The sequence below is a fragment of the Sapajus apella genome, unplaced genomic scaffold, assembly GCF_009761245.1.
Source record: "Sapajus apella isolate SASKATOON/1434 unplaced genomic scaffold, GSC_monkey_1.0 scaffold33, whole genome shotgun sequence".
NCBI lineage: Eukaryota > Metazoa > Chordata > Mammalia > Primates > Cebidae > Sapajus > Sapajus apella.
The window spans coordinates 5,478,562-5,505,053 of record NW_022436973.1 but is presented as its reverse complement, the minus strand read 5'-3'; the positions used below and the strand labels follow the sequence as shown (position 1 = coordinate 5,505,053).

At 53.7% G+C, this 26,492-nt stretch overlaps 1 protein-coding gene across 1 annotated transcript in view; it reads left to right on the top strand.

Annotated features, from left to right (window-relative positions):
- The first annotated feature begins 1,752 nt into the window (after window positions 1-1,752).
- The window catches only part of VSTM2L (V-set and transmembrane domain containing 2 like), a 44,438-nt gene continuing 19,698 nt past the window's right edge, over window positions 1,753-26,492 (top strand). The window contains exon 1 of the mRNA XM_032294986.1: window positions 1,753-2,140. Coding sequence (XP_032150877.1) covers window positions 2,020-2,140 — 121 coding nt within the window. The 5' untranslated portion in view covers window positions 1,753-2,019. The remainder of the gene's footprint in view (window positions 2,141-26,492) is intronic.

Genomic DNA, 26,492 nt, shown 5'->3' with positions numbered 1-26,492 from the left:
CCAAGACACCTGAGCAGCCCAGGATAACCTAAACACCACCTCTGTGTGGGAAGAAAGTGAGAAGTGAGAGAATCAGGCAAACACGGCCCCTTCCTTCAGGGCGTGTTGGCCCGAAGGTGAGGGGTCGACTCCTGGGACCTGTCCTCGGTGCTGAAGGGAGCGCGGGACTGTGGATGGTGCTGAACACAGTGCTTGTAAGTGAAGGACATCGTGGGGGAGGTGTCCTTAGTTTGGAAGGAGCTGGATTGTTGCTGACTACCACGGGTCCCATCGGTGTGGTAACCCCAAAAATACTGGAAGGGGAGGTGCTAAGACGGAAGGAAGACAGGGAGGTGCTAAGACGGAGGGAAGACAGCAAGGGGCTATGTGCCTCAGGCTCTAACCTCGTTCTCAAGCTTGGACGGCGCTGTCCACAGTGCTGGACGCGGGATCCACCTGTGTTCTGGAGTGGGGGGTGGGCTGTCGGAGGGGTTGACCCTGTTCGGCGGGGACGGGGGAGAAAATTCGAGGGCCTGTCCACTGTGTGAACCCTAGCATCGAAGGGCTAGCTGAGACGCTGTCCACGGTTCCGAAAGGATAGGAGCTGAGGGCTGGCGCTATCCCCCTCCGTAGTGCTGAAACTGGGAGGACCAGGTCATGAGAGCCGCGAGGCCTGGGGAAGGGCGAGGGATGAGAGCAGGAGGGACCCCGCCAGGGAGTTAGGGGCCTCGGCTGACTCGCCGTGGGACCTCAGAGAAGCTAATTCTCTAGTTTCAGGTGCTTCCTCATGTTTTAAATGGGACCACAGGTCCGCCCTCCAATCTGTACTGAGGGTCTGTCTCATCAGCCCCAGTAACACGGGTTGGGCCGGAATTGGAGGACTTTGTTGGAGTTCTTGCTCTTGGGAATAGGAATGGTGCTCTGTCCCCCTCCCCTGCCACACGTACACACACATACACCCACGCACACGCTTGCACACACGCACACACACAAACCCCATTGAGGCTCATTGGTCTAGGGAAGGAGCCTACAGTCCAGAAGGGGGCGATCCCATCCACTACATAAGGCCCAGTATCTTCAGAGCCAGGAGCTGCAGCAGCTGGCCTGCCTCACTCCCATTACAAAGACTCGAAAAACTGAGTCCCAGAGAGGAGAACACCGACAGTAATCACTATTGAGCTCCTACCACGCTTGCGGCATTATGCTAAGCGCTTTGCATGCACGATTCCGCAAATCCTCACCAGGACCCCTGCAGACAGCTATTACCCCGCTTTCTCAGATGAAGACCTCGAGGCCCAGAGAGGGGTAGACACCCGAACGCGATCACACAGCGAGCCAAGGGCGGCGGCAGAGCTATCACCAGGTCCCGTGTGTCTCAGCACAGGCTCCCACCCGACCTCGCCCTCACCCCCAGCCCAATGGCCCCCGACCCCGACCCCGCCCTGCAGGTAAAGTTAGGATCCTCTGAGCGCGCTGGCTGGCGGCGACTGCCCTGGCTTTTCTCCCTCTCCCCGCTGGACGGTGTGTCTGTGGCTGAAGCCCGTTGGGTCATGCTTTGCGGGAACCGCGTCCCTGGGGCGGCTCTCTCCGCCCCATCCCGGCCCCGCCCCCCGCTATCGGGCGGGGGAAAGTTGCGGGTACCGCTTTAAAAATCCCAGCCTGGGCAAAACTTTGATGATAAATCAAGCAGCAGATCCCTCCGCCGCCTGCTCCGGGCGGGAGGAGCGAGGGGAGAAGGCAAGGGAGGAGGGAGGCGAGAGGAGGGAGGAAGGTGAGGCGGCGGCGCGGCGTGGCCTTCCGCGGAAGGGAAGAGTCCCGCAGTCGGAGGCGGCCGGCTGAGCGTGCGCTCGCTCCCCGCAGCCGGGGCTGGGCCGGAGCCGGGCGAGGGCAGGGAGCCGGGTGGGGCCGGGGACAGCGGGCGAGGGGCAGCGGCCGGAGCCGGGAAGCCAGGCCGTGCAGGGCAGAGGACGGCAGGCACCGGGTCTGAGGTCTCTGGGGCCCCGATGTGAGGCGGCGGCGCCCCCGGCCGGAGCGCGCAGCATGGGGGCCCCGCTCGCCGTGGCGCTGGGCGCCCTCCACTACCTGGCACTTTTCCTGCAACTCGGCGGCGCCACGCGGCCTGCCGGCCACGCTCCCTGGGACAACCATGTCTCCGGCCACGGTGAGTTCGGTCGCCTCCCCCGCGGACTTCCCCACCAAACCCCACCCCGGGCCGCGCCACTCCAACTTGGCCGCCCCAGGGCTCGAACCCGCGTCGGTAGTGGCGGGAATCCCGGGACGCCCCCTGCCGGCACGGTGGACCCGCCCTGGCACCCCAGCCGGCTCTGTGGAGGAGGGGGCGCACCCCCGAACCTCCTGCCCCCCACACTCGCACGGATACGCACACCTCCATGACCACGCCGATATGCACCGCCGTGGACACACAGGCACAGTCGCTGCTTTCTCACGCTCACAACTCCTACCCTGCACATCTCCACACGCTCCTCAGGTCCCCCTCCTCACTGCAAGCCCTTACACTTATGCCCACTGTACACGCACATCAGGCACTGCGCCGGTGGGCTCACTCTGCCAGCTGGCGCACACGCTTTGCCACAACTCTTGCCTGCCCACCTGCAGACAGACACACTGGTGCGCGCGGGCGCGCGCACACACACACACACACAATGAACATACTTTGCTCACCCACTTCTCTCTGCCCATCTGCCTTTACTCTCCATGGATTTAACCCTGCAGAGGCCCTTGTCCCCTTCCTCTCCACACCTGCTCCTTATACCACTGGCAGGTCCTGGGGGGCAGAAGACCCTGTTTCTTGAGAACTGGTTGCCTGGGGCTGAAGTCTCTTTGTTGGGCGGGTGTCGCTTGGTGGAAACCCTCAGAGACAACGGAATAGTTGGGGTTGCTGCTTGCAGTCCCAGGCACGGGAGTGGGAGTGGAATGCCGGGTGCTTCCGTCTGCCTCTTGGGGTGAGCAGGGAGCCGCTGCCATCCTTCCATAGGGTACCCCCTATCCTCATCCTCAGCCTCAGAGGACTGAAATGTGGGAATTCTCAACTCCAGCCGCTGTGGGAGCCAGGGAGCAGACAAACATTCCCAGCACTAGCTGGCTGAGTGTCAGAAGCTCTTGCTAGCCCCGAAGGAGCCCAAGTTGGCAGCAGAGTTGGATTGTATGAGCCTGGCAGCTGTGGGGGCTCCCCTGGCCCCTGTGAGCCTGGCTCTAGGATAGGGGCTGGAGCATAGATGAAACCAAAGGAGATCTTTCTCCCATGCTGCCCTTCCCTAGACTGGCTCCCAGCTTTGTGGGGGAGGCTGCGGCCCCAGTGCTGGGCACTGTGGGTCCAGGGCTGCGGGGAGGTTTGCACAAAGGCCAGATAATTGGATGATTTATTCTGATGGGAATGAGTGAGAGGTAAGAGGGGTAGGTAATCAGGGCTTTGTTGGGGTGTGGCGCATGAGTGGGTTTGCTCCAGTGGAGAGGGGGGCTTCAAAGCCATCCTCAGGGTCTGTGCTTTTTGGGAACCATGACTCCCTGCCCCCTTCTGCCTCACCATGTTTGGTAGTAACCGCTGTGTGCGTCTTTATGTACCCTTCGTACTCCTCACCTAATTTCTACTGACCTGGCTAGAGCTGTGGTGAATAAGGAAAGGGTTCTTTTGATCCTCAACTTACAGATAGGGAAACCAAGGCTCAGAGAGGTGAAGGAAGTTGCCCAAGGTCACACAGTAAGACAGTGAGTGAACCAGGGCAGGCCCCAGGGTCTGTCGGGCAAAGACAGCGCTTTTTTTCCAGGACATTTATCTCCCTGTCAGATTCCCTCCCATTCAAGGGAAACTGGGAATTCCTCCCTCCCCACCCCTCCCCTCCTCGCTCCACTCAGTTCCTTGGCACAATTGGAACTTACACCAGGAGGGGTTTCCATGGAAGGGTTTCCCTGAGTTTGCAGTCCTGAGGGTTACGAGGAATGGGACTCTGAGGCTGATGGTCATTCTGTCCCTAGAGCACCAGACCCCTGGGAATTAGGTGCCACTCTGTCATTCCTGAGGCCCCACGGTGGCCCCCCATAGAGAAGCACAGTCTGTCTGCCCTTTGTGTGACAGTCTCTACGTGCCCTCTGGTGCCAGGTAAGCTGAGAGGGCACAGCTCTGCCCAACCAGCTGTAATCTCCCCTCTGAACCCTGGAGGGTCAAGCTAAGGCCCAGGGCAGGAGCTAGATGAGAAGGAGGCACCCCTGGCTGCTGGAGAACCTGGCTTCTCTCCTGAACCCCCCGTGTGGCTCTGGGCAAGTGAGCCACCCCTCTGGGTCTCCCTGTGTCCCTAAAGAAACAAGGAGGCTGGGCTGCTTTGCAGGAGCCAGGCTGCCTTCTCCCGACATTGCTAGATTCAAAGTCACCAAGTATTGGCTGCCGAGGAGCCCCCACAGCTGCCCCTCTGCCGGGCCAAGCGCCTGCCACCACAGGAAGGGTTTGGAGCCACTCACTTAATCACAAAAAGAAACTGTTATTAATGATAGTGAGACGCGGTGAATAAGTGGGTCATGTCTAATAAGCCATTTGTGTTCAGGAGGAGAATACCAATTTGATAAAAGCTGTGTGTGCTGAAAAAGCTCAGAAATTGCTGTTTAGCAGGTTGGAGCCTGATCGTTTCATTATTCCTGGGCTCCGTGTGTCCTCAGCTGATTCAGGAAATGTGGCCCAGTCGGGAAGGTGTCTGTGTCTGGGGGTGGGGGGTGGGGACTGCAAGCAGGGGATCCTGGGGAGGGGCAAGTTGACCCCAAGTGTTTGGTGGCTGCTCACCCCTCCAGCTCCATCTGACCCCAGCCCGGCCACTGGGCTCCTGCCTTCCACTTGCCTGCCCTGGAGCTTGTCACAAAGAGAGGCTGCAGTCAGACTGGTGAGAAAGGACATCTGTTTTTCTTCCCATCTCCCTTCTACCTCCACTCAACCCACTTGGAAGAGGGCTTTCTAGAGGTGTGAGGAATGAATGGGGAGCATGTCTCTCAAGGAGGCATCAGGCATTGGGAAGTGGGGCAGTGATGGTCAGTATCTGCACCTAGTAGGTGCTCAATAAACTGGAGTGACTTTGATTTTTTCTTATCAGAAAATGTTAACTCATTGCCATGGGCACAGCAGGGATGGGAGGAAAAGGTGCAAACATCGACAAAATGCCTACTGTATGCCCTGTGCTGCCAAGCCCTTGCAGTGTTAACTCACTCAGGCTGACCATTCATGCAAGGCTGGTGTTGGAGATAGTAGGAAACAGAGGCTCGGAGAGGGCCAGTGACCTGCCCAAGGGTGCGGAGTCTGTACGGACAGCTGGAAAGTTGTGTTTAGAATGAAGGCGTGTCTGGCGGTTCTGGGCCTGCCTCTTCCAGGACAGCCTTGAGGCAGGCTTGGCCATGGCTTCTTCCTTTGTGTCACTGTGACTCAAGCTTGCTGCCTTCCAGCTTCTCAGAGAACCAGGAAAGCCGTGGGTTCCACCAAGAGGAACCAGCCACTCGGAAAGGTGGCAGGATCTTGCCGGGGATACCTGTAGGTTAGAAACAGGCAGCTGGGCTGGACCCCAGGATCTTTCCAGATCTTGTCCAGGGTAGGGATCCTGCAGGCAGGGTCTTTGTGAGAATCTCTGTAGACCCCCGCCAGCTTGCAGAGGACCCAGGAGGCCTCACATGGCAGAGTCCCCCAGGGAATTTGTCATAATGCAGATCCCCCTAAACCCACTGCCAGAATGGTTATTTGTTGGGATCTTGGAATGTGCATCTTATTATTATTTTTTAAATTTCTCTTGAGACAAGGTCTTGCTCTATTGACCAGGCTTGAGTGCAGTGGCACAATCTGAGCTTACTGCAACCTCTGCCTCCTGGGTTCAAGTGATCCTGTCACCTCAGCCACTGACTAGCTGGGACTACAGGCGCACGCTACCACCCTCAGCTAATTTTTAGATTTTTTGTAGAGACAAGATCTCACTATATTGCCTAGGCTAGTCTTGAACTCCTGGGCTCAAGCCATCCTCCCTCCTTGGCCTTCCAAAGTGCTGGGATTATAGGTGTGAGCCACGTGTCTGGTGGAATCTGCATTTTAATAGGTTCCCCAGAGGATTCTCATGCAGCCTGGGGTTTGTAAGCCACTTACCTTAAGTATTTACCCATACCTGACAGGAGATGTAAGGACTAGAACTGTCTGATGCTAGGGGCTGTCTTAGTTTGGTTTCACAGGGGACGGAGAGGTCCAGATGCGGCAGATGGATGGTCCCTGAGAGGAGCCCCAAGAAGCCTCATACTGCAGCAAACAACCCTACTCCCGCCCCCACCCTGCCACACATACACAGACACACACACACACACACACACACACACACACACACACACACACACTCTCCTAGGCCTGCACCTTCAATTATTCATATACCCCAATGCAGACAAAGATCCTGGCTTGGCCCAGGGCTTCGTCCATTGAGTGATTCACTGTCCTGAGATTCTCTCTGTTGCCAGGAGGGACCAGCAGGGGCTGGGGAAGGAGGGGGCACCGGGCCATTTGGCAAGCAGCCTGTGCACTGAAAAATGACTCTTGCTTCCTTGCGTTCCTTACTGAACTGTTGGTATCTCACCATCAATAAGCTGGCTAGTTTGGTGGCTGGAAGATGGAGAAAATTGAGTCCTGTCTTCCGAAGGTTATGATGTTAAAAATGTGTTCGTCTTTGTCTCGGGCGTTGGTGATTATTCTATCAATTACACCTGTAAACACTCTGTCTTGGGCTGAGGGTTTCCCAGCCTCCTGTGGGGAATTGGCCCTCACAAGCGGTTTTCCCCAAGTCCTTCACACCAATTGGTTTTGACACCTTGCCCATCAGTGGCTCCCATAGCCTTTTCCCCAAACGAGAGGAGCCGCAGGCAGCCAGCAGGACGCAGGGAATTCGGCTCCTTGTCACGGTGACAGCAAGGGTGGCGGGCAAAGTCTCCTGTGGAAAACAAGCAGGCAGGGTGAGGGAAGTCAGGTAAGTGGCCTCTTCTGACCCACCGGCTGTGGAAGCAAGAGATGGAGCTTTTGGAATGAATCATTGAGGCTCCTTGGGATCATCATCCCCAAGCTTCTCTCTTAGATGGGAAGACGGAGACTCAGGGGCAAGGGAGAATTTGCCTGAAATTGCCCTGGAGGGTACTTGGCTTTTGGGATCATCTCATCCAACTCTGTACAAATGAAGAGATTGGCTGGGTGCAGTGGTTCATGCCTGTAATCCCAGCACTTTGGGAGGCTGAGGTGAGTGGATGAGTTGAGCCCAGGAGTTTGAGACCAGCCTGGACCACATAGTGAGAACTTATCTCTACAAAAATATAGCCAGGCATGGGTACACACCTATAGTCCCAGCTACTCAGGAGGCTGAGGCAGGAGGATCGCCTGAGCCCAGGAGACAGAGATTGCAGTGAACAAGATTGTGCCACTGTACTCCAGTCTGGGGGATAAAGTGAGGCCTGTCTCAAAAAAAAAAAAATTAAAAACAGGAGAGATAAACATATGGAAGCAAATGTGTGTTGAGTGCCATGCCAGGGCCTTGAATGGTATCATCTCAATCAATTCTCACAAGAACTCCAAAAGGAAAGACTGTCTCGTGCCCACAGTTTAGATGGAGAAAATGGCTCAGGGAGGTTAAGTAGCTTCCCCAAGGTCGCACACCTGCCAAATGTCTGAGGCTGGACTTGAACTGAAGAATCTGGCTCCAGGGCTGGGAGTCCTAGGAAAGAGGAGGAAGATGCCCAGGTCACACAGTGGGAAGGGCAGGGCTGGGCCTTGAGGTTTGGCACCGGGGTGGAAGGAGTACAGTGGCCTCTGCATGCCATACCCAGGAGGGCAAGCAGCTGTAAAGCTGCAACTCTGGCAGCAGAATGCCATCCCAGGGACCCTCCAACCTCCCTCGAGTTTTGAAAGCGTGGAGAGAGAGTATGTGGTGTGAACAGCGGCACAGGTGCCTATGTGAGAGTGTTTGGCCATCACCTTGAACTTTGGGGACCAAACCAGCCTGTTGATGGGGTTGTGAGAAGACTCTCTCAGTCCTGACAGGAGTTTGGGGCCCGCTGGGCACACAAGGGTCAGATTCCTTTGTGTCCTGGGACCCAGGACAATGCCTGGCCCAGGGAGGTGGCAGGGAATGAATGAATGAATGAGGAGGAGGATGAAGCAGGGGATGAGGTCTGAATTCATAAAGCTTTGCTCATTCCGAGTCAACATATTTTTAAACATTCAAATAATTTTAATTTCATAAGGAATCCATGTTTGTAAGGATTTCTTTAAAAATCACAGAATTGGAGCCCCTCCTCATCCCTGCTGAGCACAGAGCAAGGACAACCTGGAGTGGGCAAGGATGATGGTACCTTCAGATGTGATGTTGCAGCCATGAGGATGGCGGGGATCCAAGGGCTATGCCCTTCTCCCCCGACCCCAGGAGACACTTCAGAAAAACGGGCAGGGGGCCATCTGGGAATAAAATCCACTCTGCCGGTTCTGGGGTCCAGAGCCCACCCAGCTGGCTGCTGTGGCTCCCACTGCTCCACAGAAGTGAGGTGGGGGTGGGGAGGCAGAGAGGGGGCTGCTGCTCCTCCAGGTCCGCTTCTCACAGCCAGGCCTCCCTTCCCTTCCTTGAAGCCGTCAGGGAGTCTCTGGGACTCAGCTCCACCCCTAACCCCAGTTTCAACCCTCTTCAAAACCTCCCAGGGTCCACAAGAAGATTGGGTCCTACCTGAGAGATGATTTTAGGCAGAACCTAGAGAAACCTCTTACATTTTAGTAGTTATGCATTTATTTTAATGTGTACTGAAAAAATATAACCAGCACATCAAAACTGTGATTTCACAGATATGATTGCTTAGGATGAGCCTAACGGGGGTATTAAAAATAGTGGGTTAGTTTATAGAACAACATTAAGGACATAATAGTGCAGGCGGCGAGTGGGCATGTCCGTGGGGATCCACGGTTCAGAAATGCCTGGGGGCATGACCTGGGGGCGTCAGACTGGCTGCCCCATGACCCTGTATGCTCCGTACTCTTCATACTGGGAGCTACTGGCCTCATGGGGCTGCTGCCATGTGTGGGAAGCTTGGTCGTTTATTCATTCTTTCATTCATTCAACTGGCACCCACCCATCATGTGCCAGGCTGTTTTAGCCACTGGGGACTTACCAGTGAAGAAGACAGTCAAGGTTCTTGCTCTTCTAGAATCCTTAGTCTGGCCGGGGAGACAGAAACCTGAACCTGTAAAGAATATGTAAGTATAGAGCTGGGCATGGTGACTCCTGCCTCTAATTCTGGTGACTCAGGAGGCTGGGGTGGGAGGGTCGTTTGAACCTAGGCGTCAGAGACCAGCCTGGACAACATAGGAAGACCCTGTCTCTAAAACAAAAGAGTACAAAATATTAGCCAGGTGTAGTAGCTCGTACCTGTAGTCCCAGCTACTTGGGAGGCTGAGCGGAAGGATCCCTTGAGCCCAAGAGTTCGAGGCTGCAGTGAGCTGTGATTGGGTGACAGAGCGAGACCCTGTCTCCAAAAAGAAAAAAAAGAATATATATGTATTGTGATAAGATTTAAGAGGCTGGGATGATGTTAAACACAGAGAAGGGCAGTCACCTGCGGGGCAGTGAGGGTACCCAGTAGTGAACTTCATGTCACAAGAGGTATGCAAGCTGAGCCCAACCCATTATTAGCTGGGGATATTAGTGAGGAGATTTCTACCTTATTTCCCAAAGGACAAAGACTGTTGAAGTAGGCAGAGCAGCCAGAACACAGAGGCCAGCTGCTAAAGCTGTGTCACACAGCAGTTTAGTAATGGTACTGGCACAGGGCCCAGGTGGGTGGAGCTCCCAACGCCAGGAATGCCCTGGCCCCACCCAGGGGTCACGGCAGGGATGAGGCCTTCTCTGTCCCCTGTGTTGAGGCATGGGGACAGTGGCTCTTTGGTGACTTCACTTCAGCTCTTAAAGTGCCAGGGTAAGGAGAGGGGCTGGCGGATGCTGGCTTTTTGTCTACCATGCTCCCCTCTCCCCCACCCTGTGTCTGCCTTGCTGGGTGACTTGGCATGTCCCTGCCCCTCTCTCAGCCTCAGTTTCCCCACTGAACAATGATGAGTTTGCCTGAGCTCCAAGCCTGTAGAATGTGTCCATCTGTATACTTAGAAATCACATCATTTGTCAACCAGGATGTGTGTGTGTGTGCACGTGCACGTATGTGTGTGTGTGTGTGTATGTGTGTGTGTGTGGGCAAGGATGGAGCTGGTGGGAGTGGTAGGGTTCCCTCAGCACCTTAACTCTCGGTGGTCTGCAGGCATCTGTGGCAGCCAGCATTCACCAAGCACTCTGTGTTTCCATCACTTCCCCTGCCTCCTCTCATTTACTCCTCACCACGCTAGGAGGCGGGCACACCCATTTTACAGAGGAGGACACTGAGGCAGGCTTGGTTCGACTTGCCTCAGGACACACAGATGCTGAATGGCAAAGCTGGGCTTGAGCCCAGCTTGTGGGATGACAGAGCCAGAGTTCATAACCTGCCCATCTGTCCTGTTCCCAGCTGCTGAGCTGGGTGTGTGGGCAGGTGCTTTGTTCCGGAGCAGCGCTCCTGGCTTGGTCGGATTCTCACAGGGGCTGTCAATGCCAAAATGCTGAGAATGCCCTGTTCTGGCTACAAGCGCATGGCCCCAAAAGTCTGGGCTCCTGTATCTGAGTCTAGGGCTGTCAGTGGGAAGTAGTGGGGCCCTGGGGCCATGCATGGAACCCTGTGTGTTTCTGCCTGGAGTTTCTAGTGGAGGGAGTGGTGTTTTTGTCTGGCTGTGTGTGTACGGCGAGTGCGTGGGGGTGGCTGTGTGTGGTTGGAGAGTGCAGGCTGAAGGGGAGCCTGGGGGCAGGTCAGGACTGGGCTGCTGCCCTCTGCCCCGTGCCTGTTTGCCTCAGTACCAGCCTTCTCTGGCCCTTGCACACTGGTGCCCTTGGAGGTGAGATACGGAGGATATGGGAGCATCTGGAAGGTTACAGCCGGAGTCAGAGCCAGGAGGGGGCCTTGCTCAGAGCTACCAGCGAGCGCGGGGGGGGGGGGGGGGGGGGGGGGGTGGCGCAGCAGCAGTGCCCGCCTATGCCTGGGAAGTGCTCTCCGCCAGCCCTCACTCTCTGCATCTCTCTCTCCTGGTCTGCTGCTGTCTCTGGGTCTCTCTTTCTCTCTCTCTCTCTCTCTCTCTCTCTCTCTCTCTCTCTCTCTGGGTCTCTCTGATCTTGCTCTATCTCTTTTCCTATCTCTTTCCCTCTCTTTGTTCCTTTCTGTGTCCATTGGATCCATCCTGCCCTCTCTTCTCACCGCCCACCCCTTCCTTCCTCTCTCTCTGACACGCACACATCTCTCTTTGATGACATGTCAGGATTACACCTACATATATTCCGTATATCATGGTGACAGCCACACAGAGCAGGCACTCCATAAATGTCAGGTGAATGAATGAAGGAATGAATGACCAAATGGCGAAGCTGGAGGAAACACGGATGCTTGTCTACACTGGTGGTTCCTAATTTGTTTAGAAGTCACACTCCTCTTGGGAAGCTCATGAAAACTATGGATCATTTCCTCAAAAAATGCCACAGTTTTGCACACAAGCTTCAAAGGGTTTTTTGGGGCCCCTGCAAAGCCTCTCTCTGACCCCAAGCAGAAACAGCCTTCCTTTCGCGGATGAGGAAACTGAGGCCCAGAGCAGTAGAGCTGGCCTTGGGACATGGGACAAGTCTGCAGCAGGGCCAGGCTTGGATCCTGGCATCCCTTCTCTCTCCCTGCAGCCCTCTCGTGCTAGGTGGGGGGAACAAACTTCATTCACTTTTTCTAAGTCTTTGGTGAGCATACTCAGAGACTTCGGGCTGGGAAGAGATCATGGGGAACTGGAAAACAGAGACTGGAGCCCAGGGAGCAGGGCTTAGGCAGGTGGGCCAAGAGAGGGAGGTCTCTATGCCTGGTGCAGTCAGGGAAGACTTCCTGGGGGAGGCAGACTCCTTCTGGGCCTGTATCCAGGGACCACTGGGACTGAGAGGGGGACTACAGAGGCCAGCATGGAGCTGTGCCTGGCTGCCTGGGTCTGACAGAGGCTTCCTGTGGAGAACCATGCACATGTATTTAGAAAAGTAGGCTGCAGCTGGAACCTCCAGGAATCGGCTGCGGAGTTTGGTCTTATCCCCTGGAGAAGTGGGCAGCCCTGGGAGCCTTCTGAGTGGGGAGGGTGCATGGTTGGCATTGGGGTGGGTTGGCCATGGTGAGTGGAGAGGGGCAGCCGAAGCAGGACTTGGGGCTGGAGGGGCTGTGCACGGACAGGAGAGGCCACTCCTGGGAAGGCGCTGAGTTTGGTGTGAGCCTGGCTGAGCTCGTGGTTCATGGGATGCTAGGGCTGGCCAGGTACCCAGGGAAGGTGGGAACGTGGGCTCAGAAAAAGAGGGAATTGGGTGTGTGTCTGTGTGTGCATGTCTGTGTGTCTGTGTATGTGTGTCTGTGTCTGTGTGTGTCTGTATGTGATATATGTATGTGTGTGTGCATGTATGTGTATGTGTGGTGTGTGCATGTATGTGTATGCATGTATTTTGTGGTGTGCATGTGTAGGTCTGTGTGTGTGTGTGGTGTATGTGTGTCTGTATGTGTGTGTATGTCTGTATATGTGTATGTGTGGTGTCTGTGTGTCTGTATGTGTGTGTATCTCTGTGTATATTATGTGTATTGTGTGTTTTTGTGTATTGCGTGCATGTGTATTGCGTGTATGTATGTGTATTGTGTGTGTATGTATGTGTGTGCATGTGTGTGCGTGTGTATGTCTGTGTATGCATGTTTATTGTGTGTGTGTATTGTGTGTATGCGTGTGTGTATTGTGTTTGTATTGTGTGTATGTGTGTGTAGTGTGTAGTGTGTATGTGTATGTATGTGTGTATGTGTGTGGGTGTGTATGTCCATGTGTGTGTGTGTCTATGTGTGTATGTGTATGCATGTGTGTATCGTGTGTATGCGTGTGTGTACTGTGTGTATGCGTGTGTGCAGTGTGTATTGTGTGTGTGTGTATTGTGGGTATTGTGGGTATGCATGTGTGTATTGTGTGTATGCATGTGTATTGTGTGTACTGTGTGTATGCATGTGTGGTGTGTGTATGTAGTGTGCGTATGCGTGTATTGTGTGTGGTGTGTGTATGTAGTGTGCGTATGCGTGTATTGTGTGTGTATTGTGTGTATGTGTGTGCGTAGTGTGTGTATGTGTGTATTGTGTGTATTGTGTATGTAGTGTGTGTATGTGTGGTGTGTATTGTGTGTATGTGTGTAGTGTGTGTATGCATGTATTGTGTGTGTATTGTGCGTATGTGTGTGTGTACTGTGTATGCGTGTGTGCAGCGTGTATTGTGTGTGTGTATTGTGTGTATGCATGTGTGTAGTGTGTGCATAGTGTGTGTATGCGTGTATTGTGTGTATTGTGTATGTAGTGTGTGTGTGGTGTGTGTATGTGTGTGTAGTGTGTGTATGCATGTATTGTGTGTGTATTGTGCGTATGCGTGTATGTACTGTGTGTATGCGTGTATTGTGTGTGTATTGTGTGTATGCGTGTGTGTAGTGTGTATGCATATATTGTGTGTGTATTGTGCATATGCGTGCGTGTAGTGTGTGTTGTGTGTGTATACACTGGCCTCCTTTCTGGTCCTTGCACACACCAGGCTCCTTCCCTCCTCCAGACCCTTTCTCTCCCGGGCTGTTCCCTCTGCCCCTCGTGCTCTCTTCCCGCCTCCCGGCTCCTGGCTCCCGGGTGCTCCGTGGACCGTCCCCTTAGGGAAGCTGGAAGCCCGTGACCTGAGAGAGCCGCTGCGGGGTCCGGGCCCCCGGGCTCCCATTCCACACCCCCGCCTTCCAGAGGGGAAAACTGCGGCTTAGAGGGGCGCGGCGAGCTGGGGCCCCACGCCTAGTTCAAAGCGGGGGAGCAGATCCCAGCCCTAGTTTCCCCCAGCCCGGCATTTTAGGGTGTCTCTTGGGGTGGGGTGGGCTCTTGACGGACCCCTCCTTCCTCAGAGCCCCCAGGCTCGGTTCTCAGCCCACCCGAGGTGGGAAGGCGGAATGCTGACAGCAGGGTGTCTGTTTTGCTTTGTGAGGTTTTAAAAAAATCATTTCCGGCGTCGGAGGCGGCGGCAATTAGGGCCCGCTCGCTGGGGAGCTGTTTGCCGCCTGTCATCGGTCCGGGAAAGGGTCCCTAATGGAGGCCCGGCGGCCAGAGCGCAGGGTAGTGGCAACGGTGCTCAAAACAAAGCTGCACTAATGGTCTCCGCAGGCAGCGGAGGACGGGGCGGCGCGCGCTGCCAGCGGCTGAGGGCCCCTGGGACAGGGCCCAGATCCACCAGCTCCTCCCTCCGTGGCCCTCAGACACCCTCCAGCTAGTGCGGGAAGCCCCAGGGCCCCGCCCGCGCTGCTGTCTTCTGGTTCTGTGTCCTTGGCCTGTGAAATTCCCTCCCAGGCCGTGGGAACAGTAAGTGCAAAGGCCCTGGGGCGGGGCCCAACCCCTTCAGCCAGGGATTCTCTGGTTCTAGAACAGCCCTGGGGTTCGACAAGTCCAAGGGGCCAGGGGCCTTGGAGAGGGAGGAGCTAGAGCCAGACCACGTGGGGAGGTGACGTGAGAGCAGCCTGAGCCTGTGCGGGAGCCCACTGTGTACCTGTGTGACCTCACTGCCGCGCCGCCCACAGTCCGCATTTTACAGAAGAGGAAACCAGGCTACCAGCTCCGAGGTTCGCTCACCTTGAGGAGGTGCAGTTGGGGTTGAAATCCAGGTCAGCCTGACTCCAGAGCCCACATGTTTACTGCTGCGGCTTTGAATTTCCCAGACACGATCCGGCAGGGGTGGCAGGGGCAGCAGGGGCAGGGGCTGGGGCAGGGCACATGGCCCTCGCGCACATAGCACTAGGTCCTGGGTGGGGGTCAGGTTTGACCCAGGCCAGGTTCTGGCCAGAGGGTACCGCCCCCCTGCCCACTGGGCACCCCCAGAACCTTTGCTCTGGAACATCATGAGTAACTGCCTCCACCTGTCCCCACCTGTCCCCAGCCTTGGTCTCTGCCTCCCTTTCTGCCCATCCTTCATGTTCCTGGCCCTCCTGGCTCCACCCTCAGCGCCCCCCGCAGCCCTTACTCTTCTTTCTCCTTCTCAGTGGCTCTGAGGCTGCTCCTTTCTGGGGTTCTGGGACAAACCCATCCCTGTGGCTGATGCAGCCTCCTTTGCTTCCCCCACTTCCTCCTTCTTAGCCCCTCCTGGCAGCAGGGATGGCTCTATGCCTTGGCTTTGGGGTCCGACACTGAGGCTCAAGTCCTGCCCGGCTCCAGCCTCTCTGAGCCTCGTTATACATCAGTGCAATGGGCCCACCCCACTAGCTCTGCAGGATGTGCTGGCAAGCATGAAGTTAAATGGTATCAATAGAGTCTGGACGCCCGTGTGCCTGCCCCCGGCCCCTGCCCTATCTCTGGCTTCCCGCACACTCCCACGCTTGCCTCCCTCCCACCCGCTCTCATTCCCTGTGCCTCTCACTCCCTGTGGCCCAGACATGTGGGACGAGGAGGCGGGAATTCCACTGGGGAAACCTGCTCAACTCCCACAATGCTGCAAGTGCCAGAATATTTTAGTTCTCCTTAAATCTCCCTAGATTTGTAATTCCACTGCTGTCTCCCTCAATATGTGCTGGTGGCCTTGGGAGGCGTCCTGCTTCCAGCTGCTGGTTCCAGCACTTCCTGCCTGGCTATGTCAGGGGGGCCTGGCAGGGGACATAGGCAAGTCCCCACCCTCTCTGTGCCTCAGTTTCCCCATCTGTAAGAAGAGGACAATGATAGTGGCCACTTCCCAGGTTGATTGGGGATTAGGTAAGATATTTCATTGTATTAAAGAAACACCTCTATAAAAAAATAATAAATTACAGATATGTGCCACAATGGTAGATGAACCTCAAAAACTCTGCTAAATGAAGGAAGGCAGTCACAAAAGACCACAGTATACATGAAATATCCAGAATAGGCAAATGTGAGAATGCAGCTTTGAGGTTGCCAGGGCTGGGGGGAAGTGGGGAGTGAGGCGTTTCCTTTTGGGGGGGACTAATTATACCATATTGTGAATGCACTAAATGCTACTCAATTGTTCACTTTTTAAAATGGTTCATTTTGGCCAGGCTCGGTGGCTCACACCTGTAATCCCAGCACTGTGGGAGGCTGAGGCAGGCAGATCACTCGAGGCCAGGGGATCCAGACCAGCCTGGCCATCATGGCAAACCCAGTTTCTACTAAAAATACAAAAATTAGCCAGACGTGGTAGTGCACGCCTGTGGTCCCAGCTACTTGGGAGGCTGAGGCACAAGAATCGCTTCAAACTGGGAGGCCAAGGTTGCAGTGAGCCAAAATCCTGCCACTGCACTCCAGCCTCGGGGACCGAGTGAGACCCCATCTCAAAATAATAGGCCAGGCATGGTGGCTCACACCTGTAATCCCAGCACTTTGGGAGGCTAAGGCAGGTGAATCACCTGAGGTCAGGAGTTTGAGTCCAGCCTGACCAACACGGTGAAACCCCATCTCTACTAAAATACAAAATGAGCCCGGCATGGTGGCACATGTCTGTAATCCCAGTTACATGGGAGGCTGAGGCAGCAGAATCACTTGAACCCGGGAGGTGGAGGTTGTGGTGAACCGAGGTCATGCCACTGCACTCCAGTCTGGGTGACAAGAGCAAAACCTCATCTCAAAAAAATAAAAGATAATACTACTAATAATAATTTTAAAAAATATATTTTAAAGTGGTTAATTTTATGTTATGTGACTTTCACTTTAATTAAAAATAAATGAATAGGAAACATTTCTGTGGCATGTGCCAGGCAGCTTACCTTATAAATATTAAATGTGCTTAAGGCATTTAAGCCTTACAACAATGCTATGAGGTGATTGCTATTATTAGCCCCATTTTACAGATGAGGAAACAGAGACCCAGTATCCCCAGGCACTTAGCATGTAGTAAGGACTGAAAAATTACCTATTTACATTTTTACTAGATAGGGCACCCCCTCCTCCATCACCCAGGGACAGGCAAGGACCCACCTGGGTGAATGTGCTTGTGTGTGTCTAAGACTCAGCAAGGAGTGGGCTTCACCAGGGAACAGCGGCTGTTGTGGACCTGCTGGGTGCTACACATGGAAACAGGCTCTTCCCTTGCATTTGTGCATTTAATCCTCAAAATAAGCCTGTAATCAATGACACGGTGGGAAGCCAGAGCTGAGAGCAGTACAGCAGCTTTTCCAGTGCCACCCAGCAAGTCGGGGGAGCTGCGGCCTGCATCCTCACCATAAATCCTGGGCTTCCCCTGGTCCTAGCCCCCGGCAGTCCTCCTGGTCCCTTCCCCTGTCAACTGCCACACCAGCACTTCCTGTGGGCAGAGTACAGTCTGAGCTCTGCGAAGCCTGAGGTTGCAGAGAAGAAGGAGGCTTTGGACTGGATGGGACTAGAGGCCCTTGAAGGCGTGTGGCCCACGAAGGAGAGTAACAGCTCCCACAAGGGGCAACATCTCTTTGATGTCTTCTATTTCATTCAAAATTTATGACTTCTATATTCTATTCCATAATATATTCATGTTTGTTTTAATACAAAAATAATGTTCTTGAACCATGTTTCTGGACTGAAGTCAGTGCCTGAGGAAGTTGCTTTTCTGGTGTGAGCAGCACAGACTATAAAGGAGTCATCCATTCATTTCTTTGTTCATTCATTCTCCAAGTATGCATTCGGGTCTCTTCATTCCTTAAATGGGTGTCAGTTCTCACTATATGCAAGGATGCTGTCCGAGAGCCACACTGGAAGAATCGGCAGGATTGGGATAGGGAAGTGGCAGGGAAGGTTTCCAGGTGTGTGGTCCAGCCAGAGCAAGGCTTGAAGGCGGGAACCAGTGACGGATTGTGGGATTGGGTCATGGCCATCAGAAGTCAGGGCTGGTGACAGTGCTGGGTGCCTGCTGGTGTCCACACTTGAGCAGGACCTGTGTCCCAAGCCCCTTGTGATTAAGAAGAGTCTCTACTTTGTGATGCTCCGACTTCAACACCTAACCCTTGCCAGTCTCCCTTGTTAATGAGAAAAAACAGAGACTGAGGCTCATAGCCTTCAGCAGGCAAGCTTCTTTGGCTAGAATTTACGAATGCTGTTTGATTTTCATAGCGTTTATTTTTACAGTTATCCTCTATTTATGGCAAGTGATGCTGATTTTTCATTTACGGCGGTAATAAAAGTCTTCTTTTAACCTGAATTTATTTAAATAAAAAGGGAAAGATGCTTTGAAAATAAATATTAAGTAAGTAACAGTGCATGTGGTACACGGATCCTGTAGAAATGGCGATGGCGGCTAAAAGGCTGGACTTGGGAGGCCTCTCTCTGGTACGCCCTTTCTCGTTCTGAGTCCCTCCCTGACTGTGCAAACCTTAGTCGGCCGTCAGGTCCAAGCATGTCCCCTCCTCCTGGTAGCCTTCCCTGACTCTCCAGGCAGACATGAGACTATTTTTCTCCCAGGATCTTCCAGAACCTGCACCTCCTTCCATAGCTCCAACATACAGTTTGCCCTGCATAACCCTGGGCAGCACTATGATTCATGGCCATACGATCAGTGCACATTCTGAACAACTGTACATGGCAGTCCAGGTTCAATCCCAGCCGTTGTTCCTGTAACAGTCTCTGGCATGTGTGTGTCTCCTGGGGTCTGCAGGCTCCCTGAGGGCAGGGGCTTGATCTGTGGCATCCTGGGAAGGTTGGCACAGGGCCTGGCTTGGGGGGTGTCGATCAAAGCTGATCTCTTCTATTCCTTCTGAGGGAGGACTTCAGCTCCTACTGCATGCCCAGGCAGACATCGCCCACCAAGGCTGTAGTTCCCTAAGCTTTCTTACCAAATGCCTTCTCCTCCACTTCTTAGGAAGAAAGCCCATACACATTGGCTCGCCTATTCCAAGGTGAAAAAAGCTTCATCAACTCACGCTTCCATCCCTCCTGGTGCAGGCACCTGTCAGGGGCCACGGGCTGCCCAGAAGGAAACAAAGAGAACCCTGGGGTGCCTCCCTGGGGAGGAGAGGGCCCTGGAGTCAGTCTTCTCTGTTCCTGGAGGGATTTTCCATCCTGTGTACCTGGGTTTTCTTCTTATAGGGGTTTTGTCTCCTGATTTTAGAAGCCAGCTGGGATTTACAGGTGGTTGGGCTGGGACCTCATTAAATCCTCCCTCTCCAGCCCTTTCCCTCGGAGAGCCCTTTTTCAACCTCCCAGCTGGGAGGTAAGGTGGCTAGAGGCCTTCCTGAACCTGGAGCACACACCCTTGTGGCCCTGCCACCCAGCAGAGCTGGGCATAGAGCAAGCTTCCTGGAAATGGCCCCAGCGAATCATACTTTTTCTAGCTGAAAAGGATGGGGCTTAGATAAGATTCAGGCTTTGGTGGGGAAATTTTGCTGCCAGCTTGGTCAGGCTGAAATCTGTCCCTTGATGCTGTGTTGTCTCAGGCACTGACTCCCTCTCTGAGCCTTGTCACTCCCTCTGTGAAATGGGGCTGATAATAATACCATCTCATTAAGTCTGAGAGGATGAAAGGGGTCCTGTGTACAATGTCTGGCATAGAGGAGGGGCTTCCTTCCTTCAACCCTGGGGCAGGGGACTGGCTCCAATGGCCCCAGGTTCTCTGAGCTTCGGTTTTCTCATGCTGCTGGAAAAGGCCAGGTATGGAAGTGGGCAGTGGCTATGGATGCCCCTTACTTGGTCTTCATCACTGCAACAATGGTGCCGGCAGAAACAGGGCAGGGTTTGAATTCTAGAGTCCCAAGTCTGGGTTCTAATCCCAGATCCAGGTCCTGACTTGTAGTGTGACCTTGTGACACATGTCTCCAAGCCTCAGTTTCCCTGCCAGTCATAAAGATCCCTGGCCAGCAGGATGGCTGTGAGCATCATATAGGATCAGGCACATCACCCTCCTGTTGCATCATGGGCTCCAGTCGGAAAGATGATGGCACAGGGTTGCTGGGCTGGCCTGTAGCCAGCAAGGGTTGGGGAGCCACTGGCGAAGCAGCCACCCCCTCCTGGGACTGTTAGCCTTTATTCATTGCCCTGTTTCATTCTTGGTTGCATTTCACAAGATGACTTTATGGGCCATCTCAGGAGAGCCTCCAGCGTGCCTGTCAGTCTGGCTGTACGGCCCCTCGGCTGGGCCAGGTGGGCCACGCTGGCCTTGGGCAGCTGGTGGTCACAAGGGCCAGGAGGAGGGGCCGTGGGGAGGGGGCCAGCCTGCTGAGCCTCACTCAGGACTTCTCTAGTTGCACATGTCCATATTGACCACATGTTTGTCCCTATCCCTGCTCCTATGGGTACAGTCCCCCCAGAAACTCCAATGTGGCACAAGCGAATCATGGTGCATGAGTAGGCACCCAATAAATGTTGAGTGAATGAATGAACTGGATGAATGAATGAATGAATGATCTCTATGCCTCTTGGGTTTTTTCCTTAGAACTTCAGTCCTCTGGGCTTTTGTCTGAGCTTTCTTTCTCACTTGATTCATTCATTGATTCATTGATTCATTCACTCATGTGTTTAGCACATGCCTAGCCACCTCCCTTGTGCCTGATCTGTGCTGGGCAATGCAGGGTCCCTGCACTGGGGGAGCTCCCAGCTTGCAGCAGACCCAGACACCTCAGCATCTGTCATGTAACACACTCCAGGGCAGGGAAAGGCAGCCTCAGAGGCCGCTGGGGGCACCAAGCAGGGCTTCCTGAGGAGGGAGGGTACCTCCAGGCAGGGGACTACCTGTGAGTCAGGATTCCAGGGACAGTGTGCAGGCTGTGTCCTTAGGGGGACACATCTAAGTGTCTGGGAGGGGCTGCAGTTGGGGTCCAGGCAGAGCCAGAGCCTGCAGACTTTGGATGCTGAACCTGGAAGCTTGACCTTGACCCTGAGGGCTGGTAGTTTCCCAATAAGGCTGAAGTACGGGGGCTTCCTGAAGGCCCCAGACAGCCCCAAGAAGGGAAAATGGGATGCTTTCCCTGTCTGCCACCAGAGCTACTACAGCAGAGTGTTCCCGGACACCTACTATGTGCATGGCCTTGCTCTGGTTGTCGGGACACGGCAGTGAACAGACTAGACTCTGCTGCCTTTATCTAGAATCTCCATCTTTAACTCTAGTTGGAGTACAGATGATACATAAACATAAAATAGGCCGGGCACGGTGGCTCACGCCTGTAATCCCAGCACTTCAGGAGGCCAAGGCAAGTGAATCACGAGGTCAGGAGTTCGAGACCAGCCCAGCCAACGCGGTGAAATCCCATCTCTACTAAAAATACAAAAAAATATTAGCTGGGCATGGTGGCACGTCCACCTCTAATCCCAGCTACTTGGGAGGCCAAGGCAGGAGAATCCCTTGAACACAGGAGGTGGAGGTTGCATGGAGCTGAGATTGCGCCACTGTACTCCAGCCCTGGCAACAGAGTGAGACTGTCTCAAAAATAAAAATAAAAAATAAAAGTAAATAAAATAAAAAATAAGCAACATATAATAGGAGAGTGATGGGTGGAAGGAGAAAGGTGAAGTTGGGAAAAGGGAGAGGGAGAGGGAGGGGAAGCAGGGAGGGCCTCAGTGAGGAGGTGACGTTGGAGCAGAGGCTTGAAGGAGTTGAGGATGTGGGGAGGGACATTCTGAGAACAAGTCCAGGGGATTTTTGTTTTCTTTCTCTCTCTCTTTCTTTCCTTTTTAGATGAGGTCTTGCTCTGTTGCCCAGGCTGGAGTGCAGTGGCATGATCATAGCTCACTGCAGCCTCGAACTCCTGGGCCCCAGCAATCCAGCCACTCTAGAGAATTTTTGTTGTAAAACTGCTGCAGTGAGCCCAGGGAAGCCAGCAGAGGCTTTACCAAAATTACGGTGAAATATACATAACATACAGTTTCCCATTTTCCCCATTTGTAAGTCTATGGTTCAGCAGCATCAAGAACGTTCAGACTGCTGTGCAGCCATCGCTACCATCCAGTCCAGAAACTGTCCATCATCCGAAACAGAAACTCTGTGCCTGTTCAGTAGCAAATCCCCCCGCACTCCCCAGCCTCTGACAACCCCCATTCTGCTTTCTGTCTCTGTGAGTTTGAATCTCACCATGTTTGTCTTTCTGTGACTGACCTGTTTCACTCAGTGCAAGGTCCTCAAGGTTCATCTATGTTGTGGCATGTGCCAGAATTTTCTTCCTTTTGAAGGCTGAATACTACTCCCTTACACGGACGGACTCGACTGTGTTCCTCCATTCACCCCTGGAGGTTTTGTGTAGGAAGTCACTGTGTGATCTAGTGAGAGATGGGGCTGGGCTGACCAGTGGAGCCACGTTGGTTCACTGTGCCTCTCTCTAGCCCCAGCTCTGCCTTGGTTTTCATGAATAGAGTTGCCCCTGCCACCAGTCCCCAAGGGGAGTCCTGCTGTCACTCTGGCAGAGGCTGATGGGTGTGCTGAGGACCAATCTTTGCAGGCTTCCTGGAAGAAGCAGCCTCCCACCAGAGATTTAAAGGTTGAAAGGGCATGGAGAGGGAGACAGGAGACTCGGGGCTGGACCAGAGGGTCTGGGATGAGGAATCTGGGCTCAGAGATGGAGGGAGCTGGGGCTGCCTGTGCTGGACGAGCCCCTTCGGCTTGCATGAGTCCCACTGGCTCCCGGAGCACCAGAGCAAATGAGCACAGAGAAGAGCTGGAGCGCTGATGGGTGAGGCATGGCAGGGCCCACGCGTGAGTCAAATACAGATGTACCCAATGCATAATCTGAAGCAACAACAAGGAAGCATCTTTAGCCATCTTTCTGGAGATGATGGGATGTTTGAGCTAGGAAATGAGAAAGGAGTGCTGTTTATTGAGCACCTACTATGTGCCAGCCACGAGGCACATGTCTTGTGTAATCCTCTCATGGGCTCTCTCATTCTTTCCTTTTTTCAGATAAAGGAACTGAGGCTCTGAGAAGCAAAGTGGTTTGCCCAGGTCACACAACTAGGGCGTAGGGGAAATCGAATTTGAACCCAGGCCTGAAGGCAAAGCTCTAAACGGTTCATGCTGAACCAGGGCCTTGGTTGCAAAGGGTCGGCCAGGTCCTCCAGGTCATCTCCTGCCTTTCCCAGAAGCCAAACCCAGTGATTCCGGCCAGAGCCACAGAGCCATTTCCTGCAGCTGATGCCACGATAACCAGGCCTGGGGTTAATTAATACAGTGCTCCCCCAATTAAAAGCAGAAAGAAAGAAGATGTTGCATTCAATCAAGTCCCGTTCTCCTTCCCCTGCAGAATCGTAATTTGTGGACACCAGTTTTAATTGTCTTCCCAGCAAGCCCAGCCCAGCTCAGGCCCTGAGGCTGGAGAAGACAGTTGCATCCTTCTCACAAATCTATCACTATACGCGCCTCCCTGGGGACTGGCTTAGAGGAGGGAGCGGGGCTCAGGGGCAGGGCAAGTCAAAGAGGAGAGATGGATTCAATGTCCCAGATTCAGCAGTGATGCTCACAAGGGAATCAGGCTCTGGGTAGCTGGAGGGAATGAGTACGGATAGGGGGCGGGGTTACAGGCTTCCACTTAGAGCCCTCTAGAACTGGGTTCAGTTTAACCAGTTACTTAGCGTGTGGCCTTGGGCAAGTCACTGAACCTCTCTGAGCTTTAGCTTCCCCATCTGAAAATGGGGATAATAGACCAGAGGCTGTGGCTCATGCCTGTAATCCTAGCACTTTGGGAGGCTGAGGTGGGCAGATAACAAGGTTGGGAGTTCGAGACCAGCCTGGCCAACATGGTGAAACCTTGTCTCTACTAAAAACACAAAAAAATTAGCCGGGCGTGGTAGCACACACCAGTAATCCCAGCTACTCGGGATGCTGAGGCAGGAGAATTGCTTGAACCCAGGAGACGGAGGTTGCGGTGAGCCGAGATCGCGCCATTGCACTCCAGCCTGGGTAACAAGAGCGAAACTCCGTCTCAAAAAAAAAAACAAAAAAGAAAAAGAAAATGGTGATAATACCACTCCATAGCATCATGGTGGGAACATGAGAAAACGTACATAAAGAGCTTGCAGTGGCTCAAGCCCGTAATTCCAATGCTTTGGAAGGCTGAGTCAGAAGGATTGCTTGAGCCCAGAAGTTTGAGACAAGCCTGGGCAACATAGCGAGACCCTGTCTCTACAAAAATTTAAAAAATTAGTTTGTTGTAGAGGCATGCACCTGTTATCCCAGCTACTTGGGAGGCAGAAACAAGGGGTCACTTGAGCGCAGGAGTTTTCACGGCTGGAATGAGCTGTGTTCAGCTCACTGCTGCATTCATGCCACCGCACTCCAGCCTGGTGGCAGAGTGAGGCCCTGTCTCAAAAAATAAATAAACATGGCCAGGTGCAATTGGCTCACACCTGTAATCCCAGTGTTTTGGGAGGTCGAGGTGGGCAGATCACCTGAGGTCAGGAGTTCGAGACCAGCCTGCCCAACATGGCCAAACCCTGTCTTTACTAAAAATACAAAAATCAGCTGTGCAGTGCCAGGTGCGTGTAATCCCAGCTACTAGGGAGGCTGAGGCGGGAGAGTCACTTGAACCCGGGAGGCAGAGGTTGCAGTGAGCCGAGATCGCACCACTGCACTCCAGCCTAGGTGACAAGAGCAAGTATCAATAAATAAATAAATACAACAAAGAGCTTGGCACAGTGCCTGGCACAAAACAAGTAGTCTGTATTTTTAGATATTATCATTACATCATCATCATCAGCAGCAGCAGCAGCATCAAAATACACATCAATCACCTTCCAGTTTCTGGTGCTGGTACAGTGTCCTCACTCACAGAGTTAGGAGCGGGAGGAAGACCCTGTTGCTGATTGAGCTGCCTGCTTTCAGTGGGGCTGAGAGGAACTGAGCTCCCCATCTCTGGAGGTGTGCAAGTGGGATGTGGAAGTGTGGAGCCTAGTGGCTGCGTTTTATCTAATAACTCAGACCAAACCCTGGTTGGGGCTGACAGACGCATGGATCTTGCTCACAACTGCCAGTCAGACCAACATCTAAATCCAGCTCTGTGTGAATCTTGGGCAAATCATGTTACTTTTCTCAGCCTCACTTTCCTAATCTGTCAAGTGGGAGCAGGCAGTGTTAAAGACAGTGTCTGTGTGGTGTTAGGCACACAGTAGATGCTCAGGAAAGGAAATGGATGTTGTTGTTTTTTTTCTTTTTTTTTTTTTTTAAGACGGGGTTTCACCATGTTGGTCAGGCTGATCTTGAACTCTCAACCTCAGGTGATCCCGCCTTGGCCTCCAAAGTGCTTAGATTACAGGCGTGAGCCACCACGCCTGGTCTTTTTTTTTTTTTTTTTTTTTTTTTGGAAATGGATGTTTTTAAACGAAGCTTTCTTTCCTGTCCCTCTATCTTTGCTCCAGGGTTCCTGCTACCTGACACTTTCAGACATGCCTCTGCTTGTCAGTATCCACCCATCCTTCAAGGCCTGGCTTAGGTGCCACCTCCTCTCTGAAGCCTTCCCAGATTCCCCTACTCCCCTGCAAGGAAGTGACCCTTCCCTTCTCAATGCCCAAGGCTCTGCCCTTAGGACATCTATCACTTTCTCTTTCTGATGATCTGAGCTGGTGGGGCTCCCAGGACCATCAGGGCTAACCAGAATCGTACAGAGGACCAGAGGCTCAGAGAAGGGAGAGTCTCTGGAGGTCACATAGCAAGTCTGTTGGCAGAAAAAGGCTCCATCCCCTACCCCTGGCTCCCAGTCCAGTGCTCCAGGCACTTACCTGCATCCACAGCAGGCTTCTCCCTCTGTAGCAGCTTGGTTTGGGGACGGGGACAGGCCTTGGTGCTGCCAACTGTGAACAGGGAGGTCCAGATTCGTCGTCAGATGCCCAGAGCCTTGGTTTTCCCACTTGCCCTGTGGACACACTGCCCACTTCACTAACGAGGTTGGAGTCAAAGCGTCTCTGAGGGGGCCTCCCCCAGTCTACCCTCTGTAGGCAGCTCCTGGCCAGCTCTGGGGATCAGATAGGCCCTGGGACCACAGCCCCACTGTGGGGTGGGAGAGTGGGTGGCCACATCCACAGCTAACTCACTTGGCTCCCATGAGGCCTTGAGCCTGCTTTTTTCCCCCCCGTCCTCCCACCTGAAGCCCCTCCTGCTCCCGGCTGCACTACTAGGCCCCACTGGGGCTAAGGCGAGGGCAGCACCTCCTCCAGGAAGCCTTTCCTGATTGCCTCCAGCTGCATAATATGCCTTCATTGTTCTTGTGCACACACCTGTAGTCCCAGCTCAGGAGGCTGAGGCAAGAGAATTGCTTGAACCTGGGAGGCAGAGGTTGCAGTGAGCCGAGATCGCGACATTGCATTCCAGCCTGGCAACAGACAGACTCCGTCTCAAATAAATAAATAAATAAATAAACTAATTGGTCATGGTGGCTTGACCATGGCTTTGCACTCAGAATGAAACAGACTCCCCACCCTGTTCCCAGGACTCTGTAAGGCTGGCCATGTGGGACTGAGCCTTTTTTTTT